Source organism: Rhinolophus sinicus, chromosome 13, assembly GCF_057876585.1.
Source record: "Rhinolophus sinicus isolate RSI-liver-muscle chromosome 13, RSI-T2T, whole genome shotgun sequence".
NCBI lineage: Eukaryota > Metazoa > Chordata > Mammalia > Chiroptera > Rhinolophidae > Rhinolophus > Rhinolophus sinicus.
The window spans coordinates 55,359,274-55,384,296 of record NC_142513.1 but is presented as its reverse complement, the minus strand read 5'-3'; the positions used below and the strand labels follow the sequence as shown (position 1 = coordinate 55,384,296).

The following is a 25,023-nucleotide window of genomic DNA, read 5'->3' as shown; positions in this document are numbered from 1 at the left end:
TTCTTTGTTTTAAGGAGTTCTTTGTTTTCAAGAGAGACAAGAATACTAGGCAATGCTGATAGGCCTCTGCTTCCAAAAGTACCCTACCTGTCTGACTGATACACTGATAGGACTCATTCTTTAACTATTGCTTTACTTAACAAAGGGGTATCTATTTGCCTGCCTTTGAGCTAAGCGCTAGTACGGAGATGAGCAAAAATGGCACTGCCCACAGGAGTCAGCTAAGCTACTGCTAGAGAAATGGATATGAAACAGTGTCGGTAATGCACATAAAAGTGCTCCACTGCCGTTTCATGGAAGGCATGAATTTTTTTATTTATTTCTAACATCTACACTAACTCAGGTGTAGGGTGGCTCCTGCACCTTTTAGTAAGGTTGTCAGGAATTTGCACATCAGCCACCTTCTTGCAACAAGCTTCCACTATTAATTACTTTGACCTACTTTGTAATTCTGCAACAGTTGTCTTTAAAATCGCCTCATTTCCTATACACAGACCAAGAGGCACAGTGGTAATTGTTTCATTTACAAAGAAACCACAGGTACTTGCATGTGTTTTTTTTCCCATGCCCAGTAGCTATTGTATGTTTCTTCCTTCTTCCCTGCAGGTGAGAAATGAGCTAAGTCCCTGTGATATTTTGTTTGGTTTTCAAGGAAACTTTAGAAACTGTTTGGGGTAGTAGGATACCTGTAGGGTGTGGCTTTTTCATGCCTCCTAAAAACTCAAGGATCAAAGGAACACCTACCATATCTAGTAATTGTTAAAAACTACATTGTTAGCTGCACAGATAATTTAGTAGGTAGGAGGTTTGTCATTGAAAAATAATTTTAGGGACTGTTTCCTCAGATGTATTCTAAAGATGTTAGCATAGTATAGTAATTCTCAAAAGTCTCTAACCACTATTGGTGTCATCTATAAATTTGTTACATTAAAAATTTTAGGCCTAACATCACTTAACTGAATCAGAAACTGTGGCTGTAACCCCAAAATCTGTTTTAATAAGCCCTCTAGGGGGTTCTGATCCATGCTAAAATTTGAGAACCACTGATTGAATATTGTATTATGGCTTCAGTCTGGTCAATTATAGTATAAGAGTAAAATCAAATACAATATGAGATTTCACTGCATTTTTTTCCCAGAACAAGTAGTTTAAAAAAATGCATCTTTAGTTTCCATTTTCATTTATTTTTGTTACCAGAGATGAAATAGGAATAGATACTACATAGTCCAGGAGGGAACACAACCAAAATTTCAGTGGCGCTGGAATAAATCCCTTGTAGCATAATATCTAAAATATACATGTTCTGCTTTTGGATAATTAGATCAAAATCGGTGTTGTCAGATTCTTTAAGCTAAACAGTCAGGAGGAATTCTGTTAGAAAAAAATTATTCTGTTTTGCTTTGGATCACAGAGAAAAATGGAAACGGGAGCCCTCAGAAGATGAACAGGAGCAAGGCACCAGTGCAGAGAGTGAGCCAGAGCAGAAAAAAGTGAAAGCCAGAAGACCCGTCCCCAGAAGGTGCAGTGTTCGCTTCAACATCTGCTTCTGGTCCAGCTTAACTTGTGTTCGATTGAAATGATGCAGTGCTCGAATGCGAGCCTTACCTGGTGGGAAGCAGTGTGTTGTGATTCTGGGTTTTGAGTGTCTGGTTCACTTCTTGCCAGCCCACATCGCTAGCTAGTGATCAGATGACTGGCATCTATTCAATGTCAGTGTTTGCGTGGCACGTGGCTCGGAGGGCCTCTTCCTGTTTCTTACTCCCTGGCCCATTACTTACGGGGGAAGAATGTATCCTCTGCTCTTAAAATAAGCTCCCTGTGTATTTGACTTGTGTACAAGTTCTTTTTTGGAGGAACTACGTTTTGTGAAACACTGCTGTCTGGTCGAAAGCCTGCTTCACTGTTGATTACCTTGTTCAGCTCCTGTATATAACAGTAAGCAGACAATTTGCAGAGAAGGAAGCAGGCCAAGGTGGCAGGAACCTTTGGTTATTTTTGATTAGAGAGGGAGATGGCAACACAAGGAACTGTGGACGGGGCAGAAAGGCCTAAGGCAGAGGCTTCAGGAGAATTGACCTCCTTGCAGTGTTGCTTCACATGGGCTTGGCACGCTGGTGCCTGTGGGCCAGATGCCACTCACCACCCTGTTTTCTATGGCCTGCCAGCCAACTGTAGCTTTTGTAGGTGAACGTTTATAGTTTCATGGTAGGGAACACTAAGTATGAATCCCAATTAAGTGAAATGTCACCCCTTCAAAAAGAACAGTGTTCTTCTCATTTGTAGATAGGTATCACAAAAAAATACTCGAATTACTATTTTCTTTTGAATTTTGTCAATAAACAAGGAAAACTTACTTTCTTTTGTTATAAAAGTAAAACTATGTAGTAGTTTCAATTTTGCTGCCTGTCTGGGAAAGCTGAAAATTGTTATCCTCTGGCCATTGACAGCAAACACTTGTCTACCCCTGGCCTAGGGCATTATAACTGTCCCCCATCCTATCCCCCAGGACGGAAATTCATCAGCTGAGTTTTGTCTCCTTTCACCTGAGTTCAAGCTCTCAGGACCAAACGCCACTCCAGTTCTGTCTTCTAGATTTGACCTGTGATTTATTGAATCCTTGATCATCTGTGCAGTGTTAGTTATGATAGGTACGAGAGAAACAGATAGATATGGTTGTGAGTTTTCGTCTCCTATTTTCTCCTTTCACCTTATTAACCACTGATGGAGTGTTTGGGGATTTCCCTGTGAGAGCTAGTTTGTGGCGCTCCGTCCTGCGGGTGCGTGGCAATCACCAGAAAGGACCTGTCCTCAGGGTGTCCCATGGGTCTGTGGCAGGGCAGTGTCGCTCAGGTATAGTCTATGCACATATAAGAAAAATGTATGTGTAGTTATTTCTTGTCCTTTCTCCCTTTGTACAGGTGGTAACATTCCATGCATCTTGTTACGCATTTTTCTTTCATTATCTTGGAAATCTTTCTACATCAGTACACGCAAAACTCCCTTTTTTAAAATAGTTCTGTGGTAATCTGTTTACTGAACTAGTTCCCAATCGATGAACGAGTAAGAGTTTTTCTGATCTTTTGTTACTGCAAATAATACAGGGAATATCTTAATTATGCCTGTACTGGTACATATCTGTAAGATCAATTCCCAGAAGAAAAGTTGTTATATTTGTAAGTTGGGTAGTTATTTCCAGCTTGCCCGCCCAGGAGATGCCAGCAGCAGCATTACTGCGTGCGTAGTTTTGAACAGTTGAGAGCCGTTGCCCCAGAACCCACTGTGCCTCCTATAAATGCCTGAGGATTATCAGCATTAGAACCACTTTCATGTTGGAAATGCAGATTTCTAGTGCATTAGAATCTTGGGGAATGGGACCCAGGAATGTACATTTCTAACAGCTCCCCACCCCACCACCCTGGTTAATTCTACGTGTGTATGTATCCCTACTCCGGGAAATACAATTACATAGATTTGAAGTAGACACCGAATGATAGAGTAAAAACTGCCATTTTTTGTCTTCTCATTTTAGAACAGTGCCCAAACCTCGTGTTAAAAAGCAGCCTAAAACTCAGCGTGGAAAGAAGAAAAAGCCAGAGTCTTCCGATGATGATGATGATGACGATGAAACTCCCAAAAGGCAGACTCGTCGCAGAGCCGCCAAGAATGTTAGGTGGGGCATGAGGTTGTTCTTATAACCTCCTAGGAGATTTTTGTGAGTGTGAGGGTGATCGTGTAGTTGGGTAGGACTTGGTTCCTAGTCCAGGGTCATGCATCGGATAGGCAAAATAATGACACGTATCCTGAGGTGGCATTTGAAAATCTGATCCATGTTCTTGCAAAAAGAACATTGGCAGCCAATGGGACTGTGGGAAGAGTAGCAATAGTTCATTTCAAGCCTTCATTCCTATTAAGAGAACTGCTTCAAGTTCACGTCGTGTCCTGTCGAGGTAGCTTCGTGACGTTTTCCTCATGAACATCCTTTTTGAGGAACGATGTTTGGGTTGTCGTCTTGCTTCTTAATTGCTCTTTGAATCAGCCAAATTCTTAAGAAGTTCAGACATGAAATTCTTATGTACTGATGTTTGGGTATAATAATTTCATCAAGCTTACTAATAACATGAGCTTTAATAGAAAATGAAATAAAGGAGTAGGTACATATAAACATTAATATTTTACTTTATATGCATCAAAGGGCATTTAATTTTCTCTTAAGAGCATGCGCAGGTTTCTTTTGCTCTACTTAGAGATGGTGAAGCCGAATACTGGAGATAATAATAACAATCCCAGTGTATCCGGTTAATAATTCCAAAGCTGGAACTAGGCTTTAAGAAGCTAACGTAGAGCTTAGCACTTTTGCCTCCTACAACTGTACTGCATCCAGGAGTGTGTGTTTCTCTTGTTGTGACTCCCAAACCATTTGTTGTCACTCTATGGTGGAAGGTGACATTTGAATATTTTATTACCAGGAAGAATGTTGAGGTTCTCAACAGTTTGAAACTACTTAAATTTCATATTCTTGTTATTGGGAGACAAAATACAGGGTTGAAACATGTAAATCTTAGAAATAATTGCTTTGGTTATGCCTTATAGTAGCACTTTTTTCTATTTGTTATGCATTTTTTTGGTACCATATGTAGTTTCCTCATTTGCATAGTAAGGATGTCACTAAAAAATGGAAACACAGGGATGTTCTGGTAGCTTTCTGTATCTTGCTTGCACAAATCACTATAAATATAGCTTCAAATATGAGTTAGCTTTCCTACAGTTTTCTGTGAACATGTATTAATACATTGAGTAGCAAAAAATGAACTTGGAGCCCACCTTATATGTATGACTGATCTGTAAAACAGCCTGTTGGAGCCCCAAAGGTGTGGTTCCTTACTCTGATGATGCTGTGTATTGCAGTGTTCCATTCTGGAAAGATAGTTTCTTGTTTATTCAGCGCTGTTTCTCCTGCAGTTACAAAGAAGATGATGACTTTGAGACGGACTCCGATGACCTCATCGAAATGACTGGGGAAGGGGTTGACGAGCAGCAGGATAACAGTGAGACTATTGAGAAGGTCTTAGATTCCAGGCTGGGCAAGAAAGGAGGTACGGGTCTCGGGGAAGCCAGTTTTTCTACCTGCACGGGAAGGCCCAAATTTTATGTATTTTAACTTGGAAATGATGAATTGCAGTCTGTGCCCGTATTTGTTGTGAAATGTGGAAGCTTTTCTGACCCAGTCTTCATGTTTCAGAGCTGAGACTGAGAATATAGAGATGTGTTGAATATGTCTTTGAGATTTTAAACTGAAGCTGGTAACGCTGTGTACGTATCTTTTCTAAAAAGCAGTGATAGGGCAGAGATTCTTGATCATTACATTAAACAAATATACCTTTAGTTGTTCCTGAATCTCCTTGTGAGAAATATGAAACTGGTTCAATTCATATTTGGATGACAGTGAAGATTTTTTTTTTTCCTTAACAATAGCCCACACCCTTCTGACCAATTAAGATTTTTTTTTTATATTGAAATTGAGATGCCTCATAACTCAGTTTCTTTATAAAGTAATCTTTCCATATAGGAGATATCAAAATAATACCTAATTCCTTTTTTTTTTTCATCTGGCCTTACTTGAAGTTAAGAGAGTTAACAGAGAACTTTGGGTGGATAGGTCATTGGTGGGGAGATTATTATCTTCTTACTTTATTCTTAATCTGCTTGTAGAGACAGTTTTGTTTTCTGTGTTAGGGATTCAAAGGACATTAGTTCCATTTTTATTGTATTTGGACACAAGGATATCTCTTGATTTCACCAGCAAATTTTGCAACACATTTTACAGTGTTTGCGTTTTGAAAATATTTGAAATTACTGATTTGATTTATCCTGTATTGTTGTGAATTTCTGCTTTTTCAAGCCAAAGGATTTTGATGCTTTAACCAAAAAGAGACTCTTTAGACAATTGCATACTTGAGAAACTTTTCAATATCTGGTTTCATGTACTTTTTAAAGTCCATTAAAGACTGAATCGTTTTTGCAGCCACTGGAGCTTCTACTACTGTATATGCGATTGAAGCGAATGGAGACCCCAGTGGTGACTTTGACCCTGAAAAGGATGAAGGTGAAGTCCAGTACCTCATCAAGTGGAAGGGTTGGTCTTACATCCATAGCACGTGGGAGAGTGAAGAATCCTTGCAGCAACAGAAAGTGAAGGGCCTAAAAAAACTCGAGAACTTCAAGAAGAAAGAGGATGAGATCAAGCAATGGTACATTTTCCATTGTGGATTGAAAAACTATGTTTGCAGCCTGAGGGAAGGGAAGGTTCAACCCTGCGCACACAGCTGTGGGTCAGCGTAATGTAATCAGGTTATTTTGTGTGAGAATAGGGACAGAGGGGTTCTACTTCCTGTTTTATGACTGTGCAAAATATGCTGCTTCACTAAATCACATTTTTCCTTTCGAGTCAAAAATAAAAATATGTAGCCCTAGGATAGGGGTAGGTTGTAAAGCATAGAAATTGAAAATTCCCGGTGGTATAGTAATATCTAACTTCAAGTTGCTGTTGTCCTTTTATAGAGCTATGATGCTAAGAATAACTAGTTCTCAAAAAACGCCACGCTTAATCACTCCTAAAGCATGTATGTATGTATACGTATATATATGTATGTGTGTATATATATAAAGGCATGTTCTCTTGTAAGTCTGGACAGTTTTATTGTCCGGGTCTGTTTAGAAACATGAAGTTATCACACAAAATAGTTAGGTTTCTTTATAAATAAGCCACATCAGAGAGGAGAGCGACTGGTGTTTCTTATGAGTGAGGTTTTTAGTATTTTCTAAAAGTGTTTGTTTTTTGTAAATTCTCTGGTCTAATTACTAATAAAGGATTACTAAAAGGACAGGTAGAAGTAAAGATAAGATTCCTTTCCTATCTCTGACTTTGCTTTGATAGATGTGTATAGATCTCCCAAATGTAATGAGTATGCACTTTTTCTGTCTTCTGTACAGGTTAGGGAAAGTTACTCCTGAAGATGTGGAATATTTCAACTGCCAACAAGAGCTAGCCTCAGAGTTGAACAAACAGTATCAGATAGTAGAAAGAGTGATAGGTAAGTACATGGAAACTTATTTTAGCAGTGTTTGAGCTCCAGGAATAATGGCTTTTGCTTTTGGGAGTTATGCAAATTAAACAATGCATCTTACAGGTTCACTTTCTGAGAATAGATAGATGCCTAGATTTACTTTAAAGGAAAAGGTAACAAGATCTGGTAAAATTTGGATGTGGGGAAATGAGAAAAAGAGGTGTTAAGGATGATGCCAAGATTTTTGACCTGAGCAAATAGGAGAATAGAGGTACCATTTACAAAAGTGGAAAGATGCAGGGAAGAGTTGATTTGCAGAGTGGAACACGAGCTCAGTTTGATACACTTTGTAGTCATGTAAATGGAGACTGTTGAGAAGCATGTAGCACATGTGAGGCTGGAACCTAGAACTTTTAGTCTGGGCTGGAGATTTACATTTGGGAATTTATCAGTATGTAGATTTAATAAATCATCGGAAATAGTATGCATGGTAAGAACAGGAAGTCTGAGAGCATTCCAGCTTCTGGAAGTCAGAAAGAAACCAGTGAAGGAGACTGAGAGAGGAGAGTCGGTGAGATAGGAGAGGAGGGGAGGGGAGGGGATGGGGGGGGGGGAGAGAGAGAGAGAGAGAGAGAGAGAGCAGGCGATTGATTTACATGGCTCAGGAAGGAGAAGGTACTGCTGGTCAAATACAGGGAGGACTGGACTTGAGACTTGACCCTTGAAAGCTGGCAGTAGGTATGGTGCTGCTGGTGCAGTGTATTCATGCAGTGGTGGGGGAGCAGGCCTGAGTGGGGTGGCTTCAGGAGAGAAGGAGGAGGGCAGTGAGTAAAAACAACTCTCCAGGGGAGTTTTGTAACTGGGGAACAGAGAAATGGGGAAATAGCTGGGCAGGGCTGTGAGAACCAGACCTGTTCTTCTTTTTAAGATGTAAAATAGAGTTTATTTGTATATTTTTATGTATAGGACCTAAAATGTCACTCTTGACTTGAGGATAGTGGTAACTTTTCTATCTTCCATTTGTTTAGCTATGAAGACAAGCAAATCTACATTGGGCCAAACAGATTTTCCAGGTAAGCAAGAGACCGTGTTTACAAATGCTTAGCATTTAAGAGCAGTTCGTGTTTTGCAGAGTATTTACAGTTTTGACACATGGTATTTCATTAGGTAGAGGTAAAACCGAATGTCGCCTCTGTCCTTTAATTGACTATTGTTGATGTGAGCATTTTTATGTCTGAAATAGCACATAGTCGGAAGCCGGCACCTTCGAATGAACCTGAATATTTATGCAAATGGATGGGACTGCCCTACTCAGAGTGCAGCTGGGAAGACGAAGCCTTGATTGGAAAGAAATTCCAGAGCTGCATCGACAGCTTCCAGAGTCGGAACAACTCAAAAACCATCCCGACTAGAGAGTGCAAGGTATGGTGATGGCTGGCTTTGGTTTTTAATTTTTTGTGTAAATGCAAAGGGCTGGTCACACAGAGATGGGAAAATATTACAAAAGGAAATGGTAATTTCCATCTTGGAAGAGAAAGAAGATGATTTAATCTTGACACCAAAGACGAATAAATAAGAGGAGAGGATGAGTTGTATAATGGCTTTGCTGACTTCTTTACTCTTATGATTTATAAAATGAGATACAGCTAGTTGGGGATATTGTTGAGAATACTTGAAAGAATTTAAATACTTTAAAGAAAAGGGACAGCCAAGGGGAGTGTCTCTGGATTCTAAGTTAGAAACCAAATATATTGGCTTTGTTATTTGCCAGATGTACAGATACTTTTCTTTCATTGTACGTGTAAAGTGGTGTCCTTGGGTCCCCACTAATAAAAGTGTATGTAAGACATGGGCTCTGTGTCTGAGAAGTTGACATTTGAGTTCCTGGCACCAAACCCCTCTGAAAAGCAGTTTGTAATTGAGGGTCAGTGAGTGTGATTAGGACTCTGGTCAGAGAAGTACAGACAGGGGTAGAAGTTACTGAGCTCCAGTAATCGTGGTAGGTTTTAAAGATGAACTTGTACTTGAGCTGCCCGGTCCTTGGAGAATGGATCGATGCTGGACAGACAGACAGCAGGGTCCAGGTTGTTGCCCTCCCATGAACTATATCAAAAGAAAGACATGTCTGTAGTGCAGCACGACGACTTACAGACTCAGGGTTGGGAGAGATGGCGGTGAGTGCATTCGGGCCACAGTGTGTGTCTGGAATACCTTGAAGAATATTTTGACTTTCTTCTATGGGTGTTGCTATGCCGACCCTGCTGAGTGAAGCAGCAGGATGGAAACAGTGTTTTATGTGGAAAGCTTCCTCTAAGGCCGGTATGCAAGAGACTCCAGAGCAAGCAGTTCTTAGCGCCAGAGGCTCCAGCTGGGAAGATGTCACAAGTGCATGAGGGAGGAATAGTGTGAGGACCAGGGAAGTATCAGTGGGGACTCCTGTGGCCAAGTGAATTTGGGAAGCATTCCGGAATGGATTTCTCCCGTAAATTCACAATATCCGCAAGCATGTTAACTTTGAAAAAGTCACGAGTCATGGAATTTATGTATCTTTTTAATCCATTGTTTCACAAACTGATTTGGCCACAAAATCCACATTCTGTGCAAACCGTAGAGACTTGACCTTACTCTAGCCCCCTGTTCTTCGCACCTTTGGAGGTGAAAACTGCGTCCTTTCCTGCAGAAAATCACACTCACACAGTTGGGGTTTCAAGGTAGGTGGGCTGCATTTCAGACTTTACAAATGTCATTATGGTGAAGTTCTGCATGTTGGGTATACGGATTTTCCCAGAGGTATTGTTTCGTACTGTTGTTCAGAGTAAGGTAACACCCACCTGGAAATAGGCGACTCACTGCCATAGAGTGGAGATGATGTGAAATAAGTGCCATTTAATGATGTTCACAGACTTAGGAGAAGAGCAAGTTTATAGTCTGGGATACAGTCTGGTTTTGGGAACATGGACCACGATGAAGGGAGTTGTGTTGGTGATTCAGATGTGAAATTTGGATTTTTATGCTTTGATGCCAAACATATAAATTGTGGCTAGCATTTTAACATAGAAACAGGAAGAAAGTTTTCTTCAGACCCAGGCTTTGTTAATTTTTGTTTTTCAGGCCCTGAAACAGAGACCACGATTTGTGGCTTTAAAGAAACAGCCGGCATATTTAGGAGGGGAGAATCTAGAACTCCGCGATTATCAGCTAGAAGGTCTCAACTGGCTTGCTCATTCCTGGTGCAAGTAGGTAGAAAATACGTTTGGAATTCTCTTTACTGTTTATGGTTTCTTTATTGTTAGATGCAAAGAATTCTTCCTACTGTGTATTACAGAAATAAAAAAAAATTACGTGATTGGGAGAAGTCCCATCACAGAGTTTTTATGTATGTATAATACCATTTTAATCTGAAGTCTAGAGTAGTCGGCCCTCTGTATCCATGGGTTCTGTATCCACGGATTCAACCACTTGTGGATCGAAAATAGTTGGGGGAGAAAAGTTACGGTGTTGCTGGCATGTACTATGGTTGCATCTGTATTAAACATGTACAGCCTTTTTTTCCTTGTCATTATTCCCTGGACAATACAGTATAACAACTATTTACATAGCATTTCTGTTGTGTTAGGTGTTACATGTAATCTAGAGAAGATTTAAAGTACACGGGAGGATGTGTGTAGGTTACACGCACATACTACCCGTTTCATATAAGGGGCTTGAGCAACGTTAGATTTTGGTACCCACAGGGGCCCTGGACCTGCTGATCCCCCACGGATGCCAAGGGACAGCTATACTTTGTTATTTAGTTATTTGGGGGGAATTTGTCATAGTCGGAGAACGTGTCAGAATATGTTGTTCAGCAGTTTAAATATCTAGTGTGTGCTCAAATCTTTGGTGTGGAAGGACTTATTCTCAGAAGAAAAGAAAATGTCTTTTTCTCATTCATTTTCTTCCTAGGCCAGGGAAAGCCTTAATTCTTACAGTGATGCTGAAGAATAGTGTGATTCTGACCCCCCACCTGCCTCCCTCCCCCCCCCACACACACCTGAGATTGCACTCCCATTTAGAGGAAGGTCTAAACAGTTGAACCCGAGAAATTATCCTTACTGTTTTTAACAAAGCCACCTGTATTTTAGGAGAAAGAAGAGATGAGACATTGATAACGCTTGAGGTTTAAAGATACTCTGAGACAGTACTCAGAAATTTTATTCACCAAATTCAATTGCAAATTCAAGTACTCCTTAATTACTGGGTATTAGGGCCCCATCTAGGCCTTGAAGATGTAACAGTGAATGAAGACACACATGATTTCCATGTCCTCACGGAGCATATAGTGTGAGAAGTACCTTTAATGCTTACCTGTTTGCTAATTCTCCCACGTGCAAACTCTTAATTCTTCAGTGTTTAGAGTAAAGCAGAAATTCTTATTTCAGTGGTAGATGACAGCCTGAAGCTAAAAGCACGTGAACTGTTTTTGTCTAGTTATATAGGGATATGTATACAATGATTATTTCCCAATTGAACCGCCTACTACTCTTGGTCCTGTAAATCTGATGCAATATTTAAAGTTCCATTGTGCAAATTAGAGAGCCTGAGATCTACTTTATATGACTGAGAATGTGGACGTGCTAGAACTATTCTAAATTGCTTGAAAACTCTGTTTGTTTCAGAGAACAGCGAGCCCTAATCTTCCTAAAGGACATTGAAAAGCTCAATGGGACCTTACGAAGTTTTACAGTCAGGGCTCTTAGGAGCCCAGATGTCATGTCCTTTGTCCGGAGTCCCACCATGTTTCACGTCGAGTCCTTGCCCAGCATGTTTTACTTTAAACTGACCAATTCAGAATCAGCTGAGGACCCACGCAGCTCTTAGAGCCTGGTCACAGGAACCGTTCACATTTAAGCAATGTGCTATTTAGGTCTAGTTTCAGAAAGAGGAGCAAATTCACTCAAATCGACTTTATTGTGTGTATATATATATATATATATGGACAGTGGCAGTTTGTTTGGGAGAGGAAATGTTGGATAAAGTTCCCCCTGTTTCCTCCCCATTGATGAAGAAAGGTGAGCGGGACATGAGAGAAATTACTCAGAGGAAAACGCTGTATCTGAACAGTACGTAAAATTAGGGGTGCCTGAGATTTATAGGGATACAGCCTCCTTTTTCTCTCTTCCCTGAGTATGTTCTGCTTTGTTCTCTTCTGCACCTTTTCTCTAAAACTAGCCATTCTGTGGAACACAGAATGTATTTAAAAAAATTAATTTCTTCTTGGCGAATTAAATGTCTTGTTTTTCTAATCAGTTAAGCTGCTTTTAACTTGTACGAGTATATTATTGCCAGTTCTGTCTGGTTCACTGATTAATAAGCATGTGTTTAATGTGTAAACCTCCAGTGGCCTGATTTTCAAGAATCTTTTAATGTTTGCAACATGGATTCTTCCCTTTCTGCCACACGGGCTATTTTCTATTTCCTGAAAACACTTTCCAACTATGGCCACCATTTCTTAAAAAATGTTTTTCTTGTCTGCATAAGACCTTTCCCTGTTAGTATCCTGCTAAAATCCAGCCCATCTGCTAAAGCATTGTTTCTCGAAATGTGGTCCAAGGAGGAATACACCTGCATCAAAATATCCAGAAGGGCTTGTTAAAAATGCCCATTTCTGAGCCCTTTCCCAGCTGCTCTGATTCAGTGGTCTACGATGGGATCCAGAAGCCTGCAGCCTCCCCCTGCTGCAGCCTGGAGTCCATTTCAGCAGCAGCATGCAGGCCTAGGGAGCCGAGTACGTAGCCTTGAACACCCCAGGGGCATGCAGTGGAGTGGGTGGGTAGTTGGAGCAAAGGTGCGGGACTGTCAGGCTCTAGGCGCCGGTCACCAGCAGTGGGAGTAGCCAGTCTGCCCCTGCTTTTTCGATATTGATACAACCCAAGGTCATGTGCGTGTGTACACCAGTGTAACAAAACCCGCCTTCTCTGCTCAGAGGGATAGAGGTACAAGACCAAAATGCAAGGTCAGAAACAGTTGGATCAGGCTCTTGCAGTAATCCAAATTTTGATGATGCTCAGATCACTTGTTGTTCTGCTGTGTGTAGCTTTTACTTCTTTCTTACGTAGGAGACTTAATTTAACATGTGAGGAAATACAGTTGAGGCTCACCACCGATGTCCTGCTTGGTGACGGGGCGTCCGTGTCACTGCTCTTTGTGTGCATACTTTTGTGTGTGTGTGAACTAATGTTTTGGTTTTGTTGTTTTTCTTTTTTTTCTTTCTGCAGAAGTAACAGTGTAATCCTTGCTGATGAAATGGGCCTAGGAAAGACCATCCAGACCATATCGTTCCTCTCCTACCTGTTCCACCAACACCAGCTGTATGGCCCCTTTCTTATAGTCGTCCCTTTATCCACCCTCACCTCATGGCAGAGGGAGTTTGAAATCTGGGCACCAGAGATTAACGTAGTGGTTTACATAGGTGACCTGATGAGCAGAAATACGGTGTGTAAACAAAAAGAACTGGGATAGAATCTGTGTTATAAATGTATTTTGGAAATTGACCTAAAATCATTAGAGTTTTGTTAGTTAAAATTATGATTGTGACACTGCTGTACCCTTAATGTTGGGAGATTTATGTATCACAAAAATGCAACTCAGGTATTTTTTAAAACGTGCTTATTATTTAAAGAAAAGCAATAGCAGTGCATGAATGGAAATCTGTCTTCGGATTGCAGCATTAAGTGTTTCTACTCTCTGTCCTCTGTTTCTCCAAGACCACTTTCAAAAGGATTATAAGATGGAATTAATGCCTTACAGAATGTTAATACTATTTCTGCTATTTCAGCAGAGAGGTATTACTGAAAACAATCGAGTTTGTTTCCCAACCTTTTAATATGGTGACTTTGCAAAACTTAGAAGAAAGGAATAAGGGAAAGGGCCATGAACCATTCCAGGGCTGCAGAAATGAAAATTATTTGTTATCAGACTTAACTTGAGAGTCAGGAACTTAGAACACAGGGACTTATGTTTATCTTTGTTTAGCAACTCATTTCTGGATAATAATTAAGTTTTAAAAAAACACCAGTTATAAGCCAGACCCTGTGCTGAGTGCTTTATGTATATTAACTGTCTTCAAAGTCGATGGTATTCTTTCTAACCCACTGATGAAGACACTCAGAGTTTTAACATTTGTCCCTAGGCCAGCGATACTAGAATGTGGGGCGGTTGGGACACAGCTGTCTCTGGTCTCAGACTTTTGCTCTTTCGCCCCTGTATGTTAGAATAAACTCTTTCTGGGTGACTGCTTACAATAAGAGCAGGCCCTCAGGAATCCTTAAATCTCTGAGAACTACTTTATAATTATATTAACATGCTAATTCAAGTTTGTTTTTAGTAAATATTTTTCTTGTCTACTCAACCTAAACACGGGTAGATGTCATTGCCCTAAATTTGAGTTTCTAAGCATATAGTAGTTCTTAGCTTTGTTAATCCATTGTTTTAACCATTAAAAAAGAAAATAAAAACTTCCTAGATTATGCAGAATGGCTTTAAGCAATGCATTCAGTGGTGAAGACAAAGAGGGTGAATCTGAAAAATTGTGGAGTCAGAGAAGCTTTCTTTGTGGTTTCCAATGCTCCCTTTCTTTGTTCTCTCTTCCCACTTGGTGGTGGTTACCTGCATGTACGCCTGGTCCTGTTCTCCGGTTCCTATGACGACAAACTACAGGAGCTTGATCATGGGCCATTGTGCTGGCTGGGTGCCCACTTACACCTCAGTATGAATGTGTTGGTTTTGTGTTCTTCACACTGACATTTTCACTCATGTTAAATTATATCTTCATTCTACAAGCCTCCCTTTCCTTTTTCTTGGGGGCCACATCTTTCTGCTGTATGATTAATGAAATTTCTGACCAAGCTAGAGGTTGGAATTTGTTTTACCTGTTAAGAAAAGTATTGCCCTATCTAAAGAATAATTAAATTATAGTTCCTTAAGAAAAATCTCATTCTGGGAGATCCCTAGATAAGTTTGATTCACCAGAGTTAAATTGCTGGTGAAATGCATTTTTTTGGGGTCAAATGCATCTCGTTTGAGGTGGAGAGGACGACTACATATTTGAATACTGGCACTGAAGTTTTTGCTGCTCAGTGATAAGATCTTTTAATTCTAACACTTACTGCTCGATATTGTGGTTGCTCTGGAAATTGACCTAAAGCCATTAGAGTTTTGTTAGTTAAAATTATGATTGTGACACTGCTGTACCCCTAATGTTGGGTAAATTTAGAATGTCTAAGATATTCATTAAATTCTAATCGATTTATTTTTTATTTGGCATGTTTCTTCTGTTGCATCTGTCACAAGACTTGCTGGTGATATAGAAAAGTAAAAGTAGAAATTGTATCTTAATTACTGTTTTCTCTTACAGATACGGGAATATGAATGGATTCATTCTCAGACCAAAAGGCTGAAGTTCAATGCACTCATAACAACATACGAGATCCTATTAAAAGATAAGGTGTGTAATTGGTAGCTAAAAGGCTAAATTTTGTAGTGTGACTTGTCCAAATGGTGGGGTCTGTACTTCCTACTTGCCATGTTATTTTTCTTTATTTCTTTAAAACAAGCAAATGAGCAATCAAAAAGATCCACAAAGAACATCAAAGTTATAGGTTACAAAAACAGAACCTTACAGTTGCAGGAGACCTTAGGTAGCTTACACCAGTTGAATTAAACAGGATGAGAGGGTACTGAGGCGAGCATCTTCCCTGAGATTGTAGTCAGTCATTGGAAACGAGGCTCGAGCCCCATTGCAGGCGTTTCCCATCATACCGTTGTTAACGGCATTTCTCCAGAGCAGATGATGTGGATGATCTCTGAGAAAACGAGAAAAATGATGCTTTTTAAATGACCTCCTTTCGAAAGTTACTGAGAAATATATGTGGCGGTGATCCCATTGGTGATCATAAGAGTGAACATGTTCAATTTGGTGGCTCTTGGTGTTTCTGTGCTTCAGGGTTGGGGTGGAGAACAGACAGAGAAGAACCTTCATTAAGGAGAGACTGCAGAGTCATGTGTTTTTTGTTTTTGTGTCGTTTTTGCCCAGCATGCCAATTTTTGTGTCCTTACTTTGGGGCACGCAGTAATACCTGCATAAGAGGACCCCCCCCCCAATACCTTTTAGATAAGGACATGCTCTTTTGAGTAGACCCCAATCTGGCAACCAACAGAATAAACAGAAGAGTCCTAATATACTTTAAGTCAGTGAAGAATCAATGTTTCTGTGTATACCTTTGTGATGGTATTTGTACAGAGATAATTAACACTTGACGGTACTTTTGGGTTCCCTTCTGACCTGGTGGCTCGTTGTGTTTTGTTTTTACTTTAGACTGTGCTGGGCAGTATTAACTGGGCCTTTCTGGGAGTGGATGAAGCCCATCGGTTGAAGAATGATGACTCTTTATTATATAAAACTCTGATTGATTTCAAGTCCAACCATAGGCTCCTGATTACGGGGACCCCTCTTCAGAATTCCCTCAAAGAGCTCTGGTCCTTGCTGCACTTTATTATGCCGGAGAAGTAAGCTCCTTCCTGTGTATTTCAAAACATGCTAGAATTTCTGAAATGCCAATGCTTTTTAACTTTTTTTTTAATAGACCTTAGAGCAAAGGGATGGTATGATTGGCGGAAAGCAAAGCTTTAACTGAGGCAGGAAGAAAAGTAGTAAAATGCTCCATAATAAAGAAGAGAAGGCACAGAAATCAGCTTGTTAAAGAGGAAAGCATATTGTCTACCAAACATTTGAATCAGTTACTGCTTTGGGGAAATAATTAGTAAGTAGGAAACATCAGACCTTCTCACTGTTGTTCTAAGATAGTCAGTATAATTGAAATGAAGTGTACAAGGTACACAATCTGACAAGTATTAAAATGATCTTAAACCCAAACCTTTGCTATCAGAAGCATCAGCTTTTAGGTCTTATCCAAATCTTTAACTCATTCAAGAATTTGTGGAATGTCTTTATTGAAAAGATTTTTATGGGAGAGATGATATGCACATTTCATAAAACTTAAAATTACCCAGTGGTGTTTGATGATACTTGAAATGAAATCTAAATCCGTTAACCCTAATGTGGAAGACCGTCCTTGGTCTGGCCCCTTCACAATCCTCTGACTTATCTTGTGCCCCTTTCTCCATCCCTCGTGAGGCTTCAGCCACCCTGGCCATCATTTTGTTCCTTTTGCATGCGGTGATACTCCTTTTGTCTGGAGTATTTTTTCCCCTCTGTATCTTCACATGGCCAGTCACTTCTTAATACTTTTGCCTCAGTTTATATGACCACCTCCTTTGAGAGGTCTTCTCAAACCACTTATCATCCCTACCCTTTTTATTTCCTATATGGCACCACTTTTTCCCCAATTTATTTCCTCATTCATCTCGTCATTTAATTATGTGTTCAAATGTGGCAGGGGTCTTCTTTATTTATCGCTGGTCCACATTGCCTGACCTGACATGCAGTAAACAAGTCAATTAAGAGTTGTCAAATTGACAGGTAAATGCCCCACAATTATTTTTTAAATTCAGAAAATATTTGAGTGCCTATTATGTGCTATAAACCGATCAAGGCATTTTGGATAGCTTATGATGAACAAAGAAATGGTCCCTCCCCCCATGTGTTGTCAAAGTTTTTTTCTTTTAAACAATCTATTGAGATATAATTTACATACCGTAAAATACACCATTGTAAGTATACAATATTTTCCTCACTCAAAATGTTTCCTTTTACCTGTTTGTAGTTAATGTCTGCTTCTACCTCTAGCTTTATGCAATCACTAAACAGCTTTCATCACTAGAGATTTACCTTTTCTAGAAATTCCATGTAAATGGAATCCTAATAGTCTTCCGTTTTTGGCTTCTTTCACTTAGCATAATATATTTGAGCTTCACCTGTGTCATAGTTTATCAGGAGCTATTCTCTTATTATGGAGTAATATTCCATTGGATGCCTATCCAGTCACCGGTTAGTGGACATTGGATTGTTTTTGTTTTTTTTGTTTGGGGCTACTGCGTCTTTGCGTGGACATACATTTTATTTATCTTGGTTACATGTTTAGGAGTGGATTTGCTGCGTTGTTTGGAAAGTATATAGTTACCTTGTTAAGAAAATACCAGGCTGTTTTCCAAAGAGACTGTACCATTTTACATTCATACCAGAAATGTTTGAATTTGCTAATTTTTTTATATCATATAGATGTGTTGTCAATCTTTTGGATTCTAGCCATTTTGGTAGGTGTGTAGTAGTGTCTCATTGTGGTTTTGACTTGGATTTCTATAATGCTGAACATCTTTTTATATATAAATTAGCTTTTTGTATATCTTTGGTAAAATGTCTGTTCAAATCTTTTGCCCATTTTAAAATTGAATTATTTTTCGATCCCCACATGGGCCACTGTGAGCTGCACCCTCCTTTAAAAATAAGTAAAATAAAATAAAATAAAATTGGATTGTTTATCTTACAAGTTGAAGAGGTTTTTAATTTTTTTAAGTATTCTAGGTTCAAATGCTTTATTAATATATGATTTGCAAATATTTCGCCCCCATCCAAAGCAGATACCTTTTCATTTTCTTAATGTTGTCTTTTGAAGAGAAGATTTTTTTAATTTGATGAAGTATAATTTATCATTTTTTTAATGGGTTATGCTTTAGTGTCTTATAAAATAATACATATTTGCCTAACGTAAGGTCACAAAAACTTTTTTCTTTATTTTCTTCTGGAAGTTTTAGTCCTTACATGTCGCTCTGTGTTCCATTTTGACTTTTTGTTTATAGTGTGAAGTGTGTGGGCCTAAGTTCATCTTGGGTGGGAGAGGGCAGAGGGATTTTGTAAGTCGTCTCCCCCAGTGTCATTTGTTGAATAGCATATCCGTTTTTTATTCCGTTGTCTTGGTACCTTGGTTGAAAATCAGTTTAGACCATAAATGTAAGGGTCTATTTCCGGATTCTCAGTTGTCTGCCATTGATACATGTTTCTGTCCTTATGCTAGTGCCCCACTTCATTACTGCAGCTTTATAGTACTATTTAAAACGGGGAAGTATACATTCCAATTTTGTCCTTTTTCAAAATTCTTTTGGCTATTCTGCATCCTATGTATTTCCATATACGTTTTAGGATCAGCTTATTCTGAAAACAAAACAAAAAAATCTGGAATTTTGATAGACATTGTAGTGAATTTACATATCAATTTAGGGAGAATTAATAATACTGAGCTTTCTAAGCCATAATCATGAAAAGTTTTTTCCTGTTATTTAGATCTTCTGTAATTTTTCTCAGTGTTAAGTAGTTTTTGTGTAAAGTCTTACATTTCCTTCTGTTAAATTTATTCTTTATTTTAATTTTGAGTGAAGTTGTTTTTTAATCTAAATTTTAGATTATACTAGAGTAATTCAGTTTTTTGTGTTGATCTTGTATCCTGTGTACTTGGAGAAAGTATTTCCACTGTTTTTTTTTTTTTTTTTTTTTTGGTGTGTGTGTGTTTTTTTTCTCTCAGTATTTTGTAGATACATCTGCTCCAAGTAAAGGCAGTTAAACGTCTTTTCTTCAGTTTGGATGCCTTTTATTTCTTGCCTTATACTGGCCAGCACCTCCATGGGAAATAGAATTGGTAGGAGTGTAGAATGTTAACTATACAATTTTCGTAGGCAACTATGTATCAGGCTGAGGAAATTTTCTTCTATTTCTAGTTTTTAAGAGTTTTTATAATGAATGAGTGTTGGATTTTGTTACATGCTATTTTTCTGTGTCTGTTGAGACAGATGACCATGTGGTTTTTGTTCTTTATCCTCCCAGTGAGATATATTACATTAGTTATGTTTTAGATGTTATGCCAACCTTTCATTCCTGGGATAAATCTGACTTGGTTGTGATGTTTAATCCTTTTTTATGTGTTGCTGGATTCCGTTTGCTTAGTATTTTGTTAAAGATTTTTACGTCTGTGTTCTTGAGAGGATATTAGTTTCTGTTGGGGGTGGGTGTGTGTGTGTGGGGGGGGAGAGAGAGAGAGACAGACAGACAGACAGAGAGACAGAGAGACAGAGAGTGAGAGAGAGCAATCTCAAGATCTGCCTGGCTTTGATATTGGGATCATAGAATGAGTTGGAAAGTGTTCCCCTGTCCTCTATTTTCCGAAAGAATTTAAGATTGGTGTCATATTTTCTTTGAAGATTTGATAGGGTTCACCAGTATTGCCATGTGGGCCCTAACTTTCCTTTGTGGGAAATTTTTTAATGACTAATTCAGTTTCTAGTTATGGTTCTATTCAGGTTTTTCTGTTTCTTCTTGACTCAGTTTTGTTAATTTGTGTCTTTCTAAGAATCTGTCCATTTTATATAATTTGTCTAATTTGTTGGCATAACGTTGCAGTGTTTCCTCATATTCCTTTTAATTTTTGAAGGGTCAATAGTGATCTAAGTAATTTTTTGATTATGGAAATTCGTGTCTTGTCGCTCTCTTGGTCACGGTGGGTCAGGGTTTAGCAATTTGAGGATGTCACTAAGGCTGATGTTTACCCCCTGAGCAGTACCTGATGAAGTGCTTCGCCATGGATGAGTTCAAAAATGGCAGCAGACTCTATTGATGCCATTCTGCCTGGTGGCAGTGCTGGCATTTGCTGTCTCCTGACTTGCTATCTTATCAGAGAGCATGTACTTCGAGTCACTCGAGTTTGTTATTCTGGGACTTGAATGGCCTTAGCAGAGCGGAGCTACCTGGTGTCAGAGAGCAGATCATGCCCACAAGGCAGGGACTGAGCTTCCATTTCTGGCCTCAGTTAATGACATGCTCTCACCTACTGAGCTTCAGTCTGCGCACAAAACTAGGCTAGTTCTTCCAAGTGCTTCATGGGCGTTTTGGTAGTACGACAATGCACATTTTTCTAATCCTCATGAACTAAATTGCCTTCATTTTTGAAAGAAACTTGATCATAATGTCCTATTCTGTCTGCATTTCTGCCACAAATCCTTTAGTGAACCAAAGATGGCTGAGTTAAGATTTAAACATGATAAACTTTCATCTGTAGAGTTCATGACAGGTTTTTATAGTCTTTAATAAAATGGGTGTCCCCAAGTTCTTTTAGTATTAAATTTGTATCACTTTCATTGCTCTTCTTCTCTGGGGGCTATGTAATCTTGTTTGTTGTCATTATAATCCATTAACTTTTTAATCTGTGAACAGTGAAGATTATTGATGGGAATTATCTAATTTTTACCTTTGAGCTCTAATACTGCCACTAATTTTTCTTATAGCTCTGATTTTTATTTTCCCAAGAAATTGCAGCTTATTAAAAGATAGCTTATGATTAATTTTTCTGCATAATACTTCATCATAACTTACTGTGTTTATGTATGTACAAATGCATTATATACTGAAATATTTTGTGAACGCTAGATCCAGTCTCAGAATTGGAAGCCTGCTGTTATCCATTGTAACTGGTGGAATTAATTCAATTGGTTTTCCCTTTCCTTTTGTTTTCCCCTGTCTAATAATCAGGAGTTAGTGACTGTTTAAATTTATCTTACTGGGAAGATTCTTTTTTTTTTACAGATTTTTTCCCCCCATTTAGTTTCTTTTGAAATAAATTTTTTGTTGGAAAAATACTTTAATCTTCTGTGTGACTAAGTAACACTGTACTGTTTCTTCTCTAGGTTTGAGTTCTGGGAAGATTTCGAAGAAGACCATGGGAAAGGGAGAGAGAATGGCTACCAGAGTCTTCATAAGGTGCTAGAGCCTTTCCTTCTACGGAGAGTCAAAAAGGACGTGGAGAAATCCCTTCCTGCCAAAGTGGAGCAGATTCTCAGGGTAGAGATGTCGGCCCTTCAGAAACAGTATTACAAGTAAGTTATTGGCTGGGTTAGGCCTGAATGGGATTAAGACCAGTACCATGAAGCCATGAGATAGATAACTGACAAATAAAAGGCTTTTTTCAGTGAAGCCTCAACCCAGGTTTAAGTGGCAGTTTAGTAAATCTATGGTTAGAGGAAGATTTTTTATTCGTTTTTATTTGAGTGAGAAAGTGCATGATACTTTTCATCATGTAAGGGTCTGAAGTACGGGAATTTTTCAGAGTACACGAATTCTTAGTGCTACACCCTCCCCCCCCTCCCCCCCAATAAGTAGACAGCTTTCACGTATTCATATATTTCATCTCTGCCAGTAATACATTTTTTAAGGATCTGCGATGTACTGGTAGATACTGGGGATATGTAGACAAATAGAACGTGTTCCTGCCAGCACCTTGTGGTTTAGTCGGGAAGACAGACTAGAGACAAATAATTAAAACAGTGTGTTGCTGAATGACTGAGGCCCTTCTGGGGGCCGTGAAAGTTCAGAAGGAAAAGCACTCACCTCTGTACTGAAGGGAAAAGACGCTCCTTTCTGGCCTTCCAGGTGGCACAGGCCGGGTATTACTGGTTTAGGTTATTATACAGAGGGTGCCAAAAATTGTACACACATTTTAAGAAAGGAACACTGTGTTAAAGTTGTAATAAATATATATCGATAACAAAAGATGAATCAAGTCACGTGTGACTTCTGCAATCATAAGAGGTACTCAGAGTGGTTACCATCAGCGTCCAGACACTTCTGATGACCGCAAACTACTGCTTGAACAACACTGACCAAAGTGTTAACATATCTTAAAATGTGTATACATATTTTTGGCACCCCCAGTATACTGAAGGCAAATGATAGGTTTGGGACAGCGGGTGGTGTATAACGTGCTTGTCACAGGCTTTAGTTTCGATGATTTAAATTTAGATCTGGAATAATGGAAACTAAATGTATTGCCATAAAAATTACAGTCTTTTATTAAAGTCAGAGGTCTGGTGATCTTATTCCTTGCTCATTCTTAATTAATATGCAACAAAATAAAAAGATTGCAGTCTTAAAAAATTACTATCTGACCCTTTTGCCAAGAACTACCTTGATCTTTAAAAATCTTTTTATTATGGGAACTCCCAAATACATACAAAAATAGAATAGTGATGTAGTCATGTACCATAATCTAACTTCAACAGTTGTCAAATCAGTTCATCCAAATCTTTTGTATCCCCATTCCCACCCCCATATCATTTGGCAGGGGGAGGAGGGAGGGTGAGAGAGATCTGTGAAGTGTGTGAAACTTATAGTTATGAAATACATAAGTCCTGGGGATGTAATGTACAGTAGCATGATGACTGTAGTTAATAAAATCATATTGCGTATTTGAAAATTACTAAGAGTAGATTTTAAAAGCCCTCATCACAAGGAAAAAAAAAAAAGTAACTGTATGGTGAGGGCTGTTAACCAGACTTTCTGTGGCGATCATTTCACAATATACACAAATACTGAATACTTACATTGTACACCTGAAACTAATATAATGTCATGTGTCAGTTATACTTCAGTTAAAAAAGTTAAGAATGATATCAATTCTGTTAACATATCCAAAAAAATAATTCCTTAACATTTTTATGAGTGTTTCTCGGTTGTTACAGACACATCCTTTGCTTGTTTGCATAGGGATCCAAGTAAGCTCCCTATATTGCAATGGCTGGGTATGTCTCTCCCGTGTCCTTTTTAATTTCCTGAGTGGAGAAAGTGAGTGTGTGTTGTGTAGATTTCCCTCACAGCCTGGAGTTCACGGATTCCAGCTCTGTGGCATCAGACTCTTTGACCAAGACCGCTTTGTTCCTGTGCGTTCCCAGAGGGGTGTAGCGGGCCGATTAAACTCAGAGCTAGTGTGAGCACTTCATAGAAGACCCCCAACTCGCTGTCTCTTTGAATCGGGTAATACCATCGTCACCTTCATTTGCAGGTGGATTCTGACCAGGAATTACAAGGCTCTTGCCAAAGGAACGAGGGGCAGCACATCCGGCTTCCTTAATATTGTGATGGAACTGAAAAAATGCTGCAACCACTGCTATCTGATTAAAGCCCCTGAGGAGAACGAGAGGGAAAATGGGCAGGAGATTCTTCTGGTGCGTGCTTGCCTCATTTGTAATCATCACAGACACTTTAGCTTCTGTAGATGCTTTTCATCGAAATCCTCCTTTTTCTCCTTGGTGACTCTTCAAGGAGTACCAAAAAGAGGCTTTAAAATCAGGTGAGAGGAAAGTCACTCAGCTAGGAAGGCTCTGGCAAGTGGAGTGTCACCAGTAACAGGAAAAGAGCATTTCAGGAATTGCTTGTCAGCCAGATTTTGTAGACGGCTTCAAAACTCTTCAAGACGTTTTAAGAAAATAGGAACTCGCCGAGATTAAGGGCAAACTGAAGTTTGCTTGTGAACATGATGATCTGAATTTCTTTTCCGTCTTTAGTCCCTGATCAGGAGCAGTGGGAAGCTGATTCTGTTAGATAAGCTGTTGACAAGACTTCGCGAAAGGGGGAACAGAGTCCTTATCTTCTCTCAGATGGTGAGAATGTTGGATATCCTGGCCGAGTACTTGACTATTAAACACTATCCTTTCCAGGTAAGGATGCTCAATTATTGGGGTCTTTCCCTCCCCCTAGGTTGCCTGCTTTGCTTGCTAAATTATCCTAACATGCAAAACAAGAGTTTTCTTGCTTGAAACAAATCAATATTAAGGTTCCAGCAAGGTCTTAATTTTCACTTCCACGCCTTTAGGCTATCTTGTAATGAAAATGTCATGGGAAGATATTCTTTTTTGGGGGGGGGTGGATGGGTGGGGATTAGAGAAAGGAAAATCAGGCAAGAGAAAAGTATGTTTGATGGTGTCTTACATCTCCAAGTCCATGGTAGAAGTAGAGAGGAAGGAAGTGCAAACCTGATTCCAGAAGTTGACATCCTCGAAAGAACGAAAAAAAAAAAGTCTGCAGTGTTTCCATTCACCCCAAAAGAAGCTGACCCTGACTGAGGTTGGGAATGCAGCAGAACTTGTATTTGAAAGCTACTGGTCCCTGAAGCGAGTGGTGACAGCCCCCCTCTCCTCTGAGGCA

At 39.3% G+C, this 25,023-nt stretch overlaps 1 protein-coding gene across 10 annotated transcripts in view; it reads left to right on the top strand.

Annotated features, from left to right (window-relative positions):
* The window catches only part of CHD2 (chromodomain helicase DNA binding protein 2), a 95,071-nt gene that overhangs the window by 27,256 nt on the left and 42,792 nt on the right, over positions 1–25,023 (top strand). For 7 of the 10 annotated variants that reach the window (XM_074317486.2, XM_019726690.3, XM_074317489.2 and 4 more), the window contains 14 exons: positions 1,412–1,519; positions 3,530–3,670; positions 4,960–5,093; positions 6,023–6,248; positions 6,991–7,091; positions 8,093–8,137; positions 8,308–8,486; positions 10,176–10,300; positions 13,322–13,538; positions 15,460–15,549; positions 16,420–16,610; positions 21,732–21,920; positions 23,882–24,044; positions 24,384–24,536. In XM_074317486.2, coding sequence (XP_074173587.1) covers positions 1,412–1,519; positions 3,530–3,670; positions 4,960–5,093; positions 6,023–6,248; positions 6,991–7,091; positions 8,093–8,137; positions 8,308–8,486; positions 10,176–10,300; positions 13,322–13,538; positions 15,460–15,549; positions 16,420–16,610; positions 21,732–21,920; positions 23,882–24,044; positions 24,384–24,536 — 2,062 coding nt within the window. The remainder of the gene's footprint in view (positions 1–1,411; positions 1,520–3,529; positions 3,671–4,959; positions 5,094–6,022; positions 6,249–6,990; positions 7,092–8,092; positions 8,138–8,307; positions 8,487–10,175; positions 10,301–13,321; positions 13,539–15,459; positions 15,550–16,419; positions 16,611–21,731; positions 21,921–23,881; positions 24,045–24,383; positions 24,537–25,023) is intronic. The other 3 variants (XM_074317487.2, XM_074317485.2, XM_019726691.3) reach the window with 1 other exon arrangement.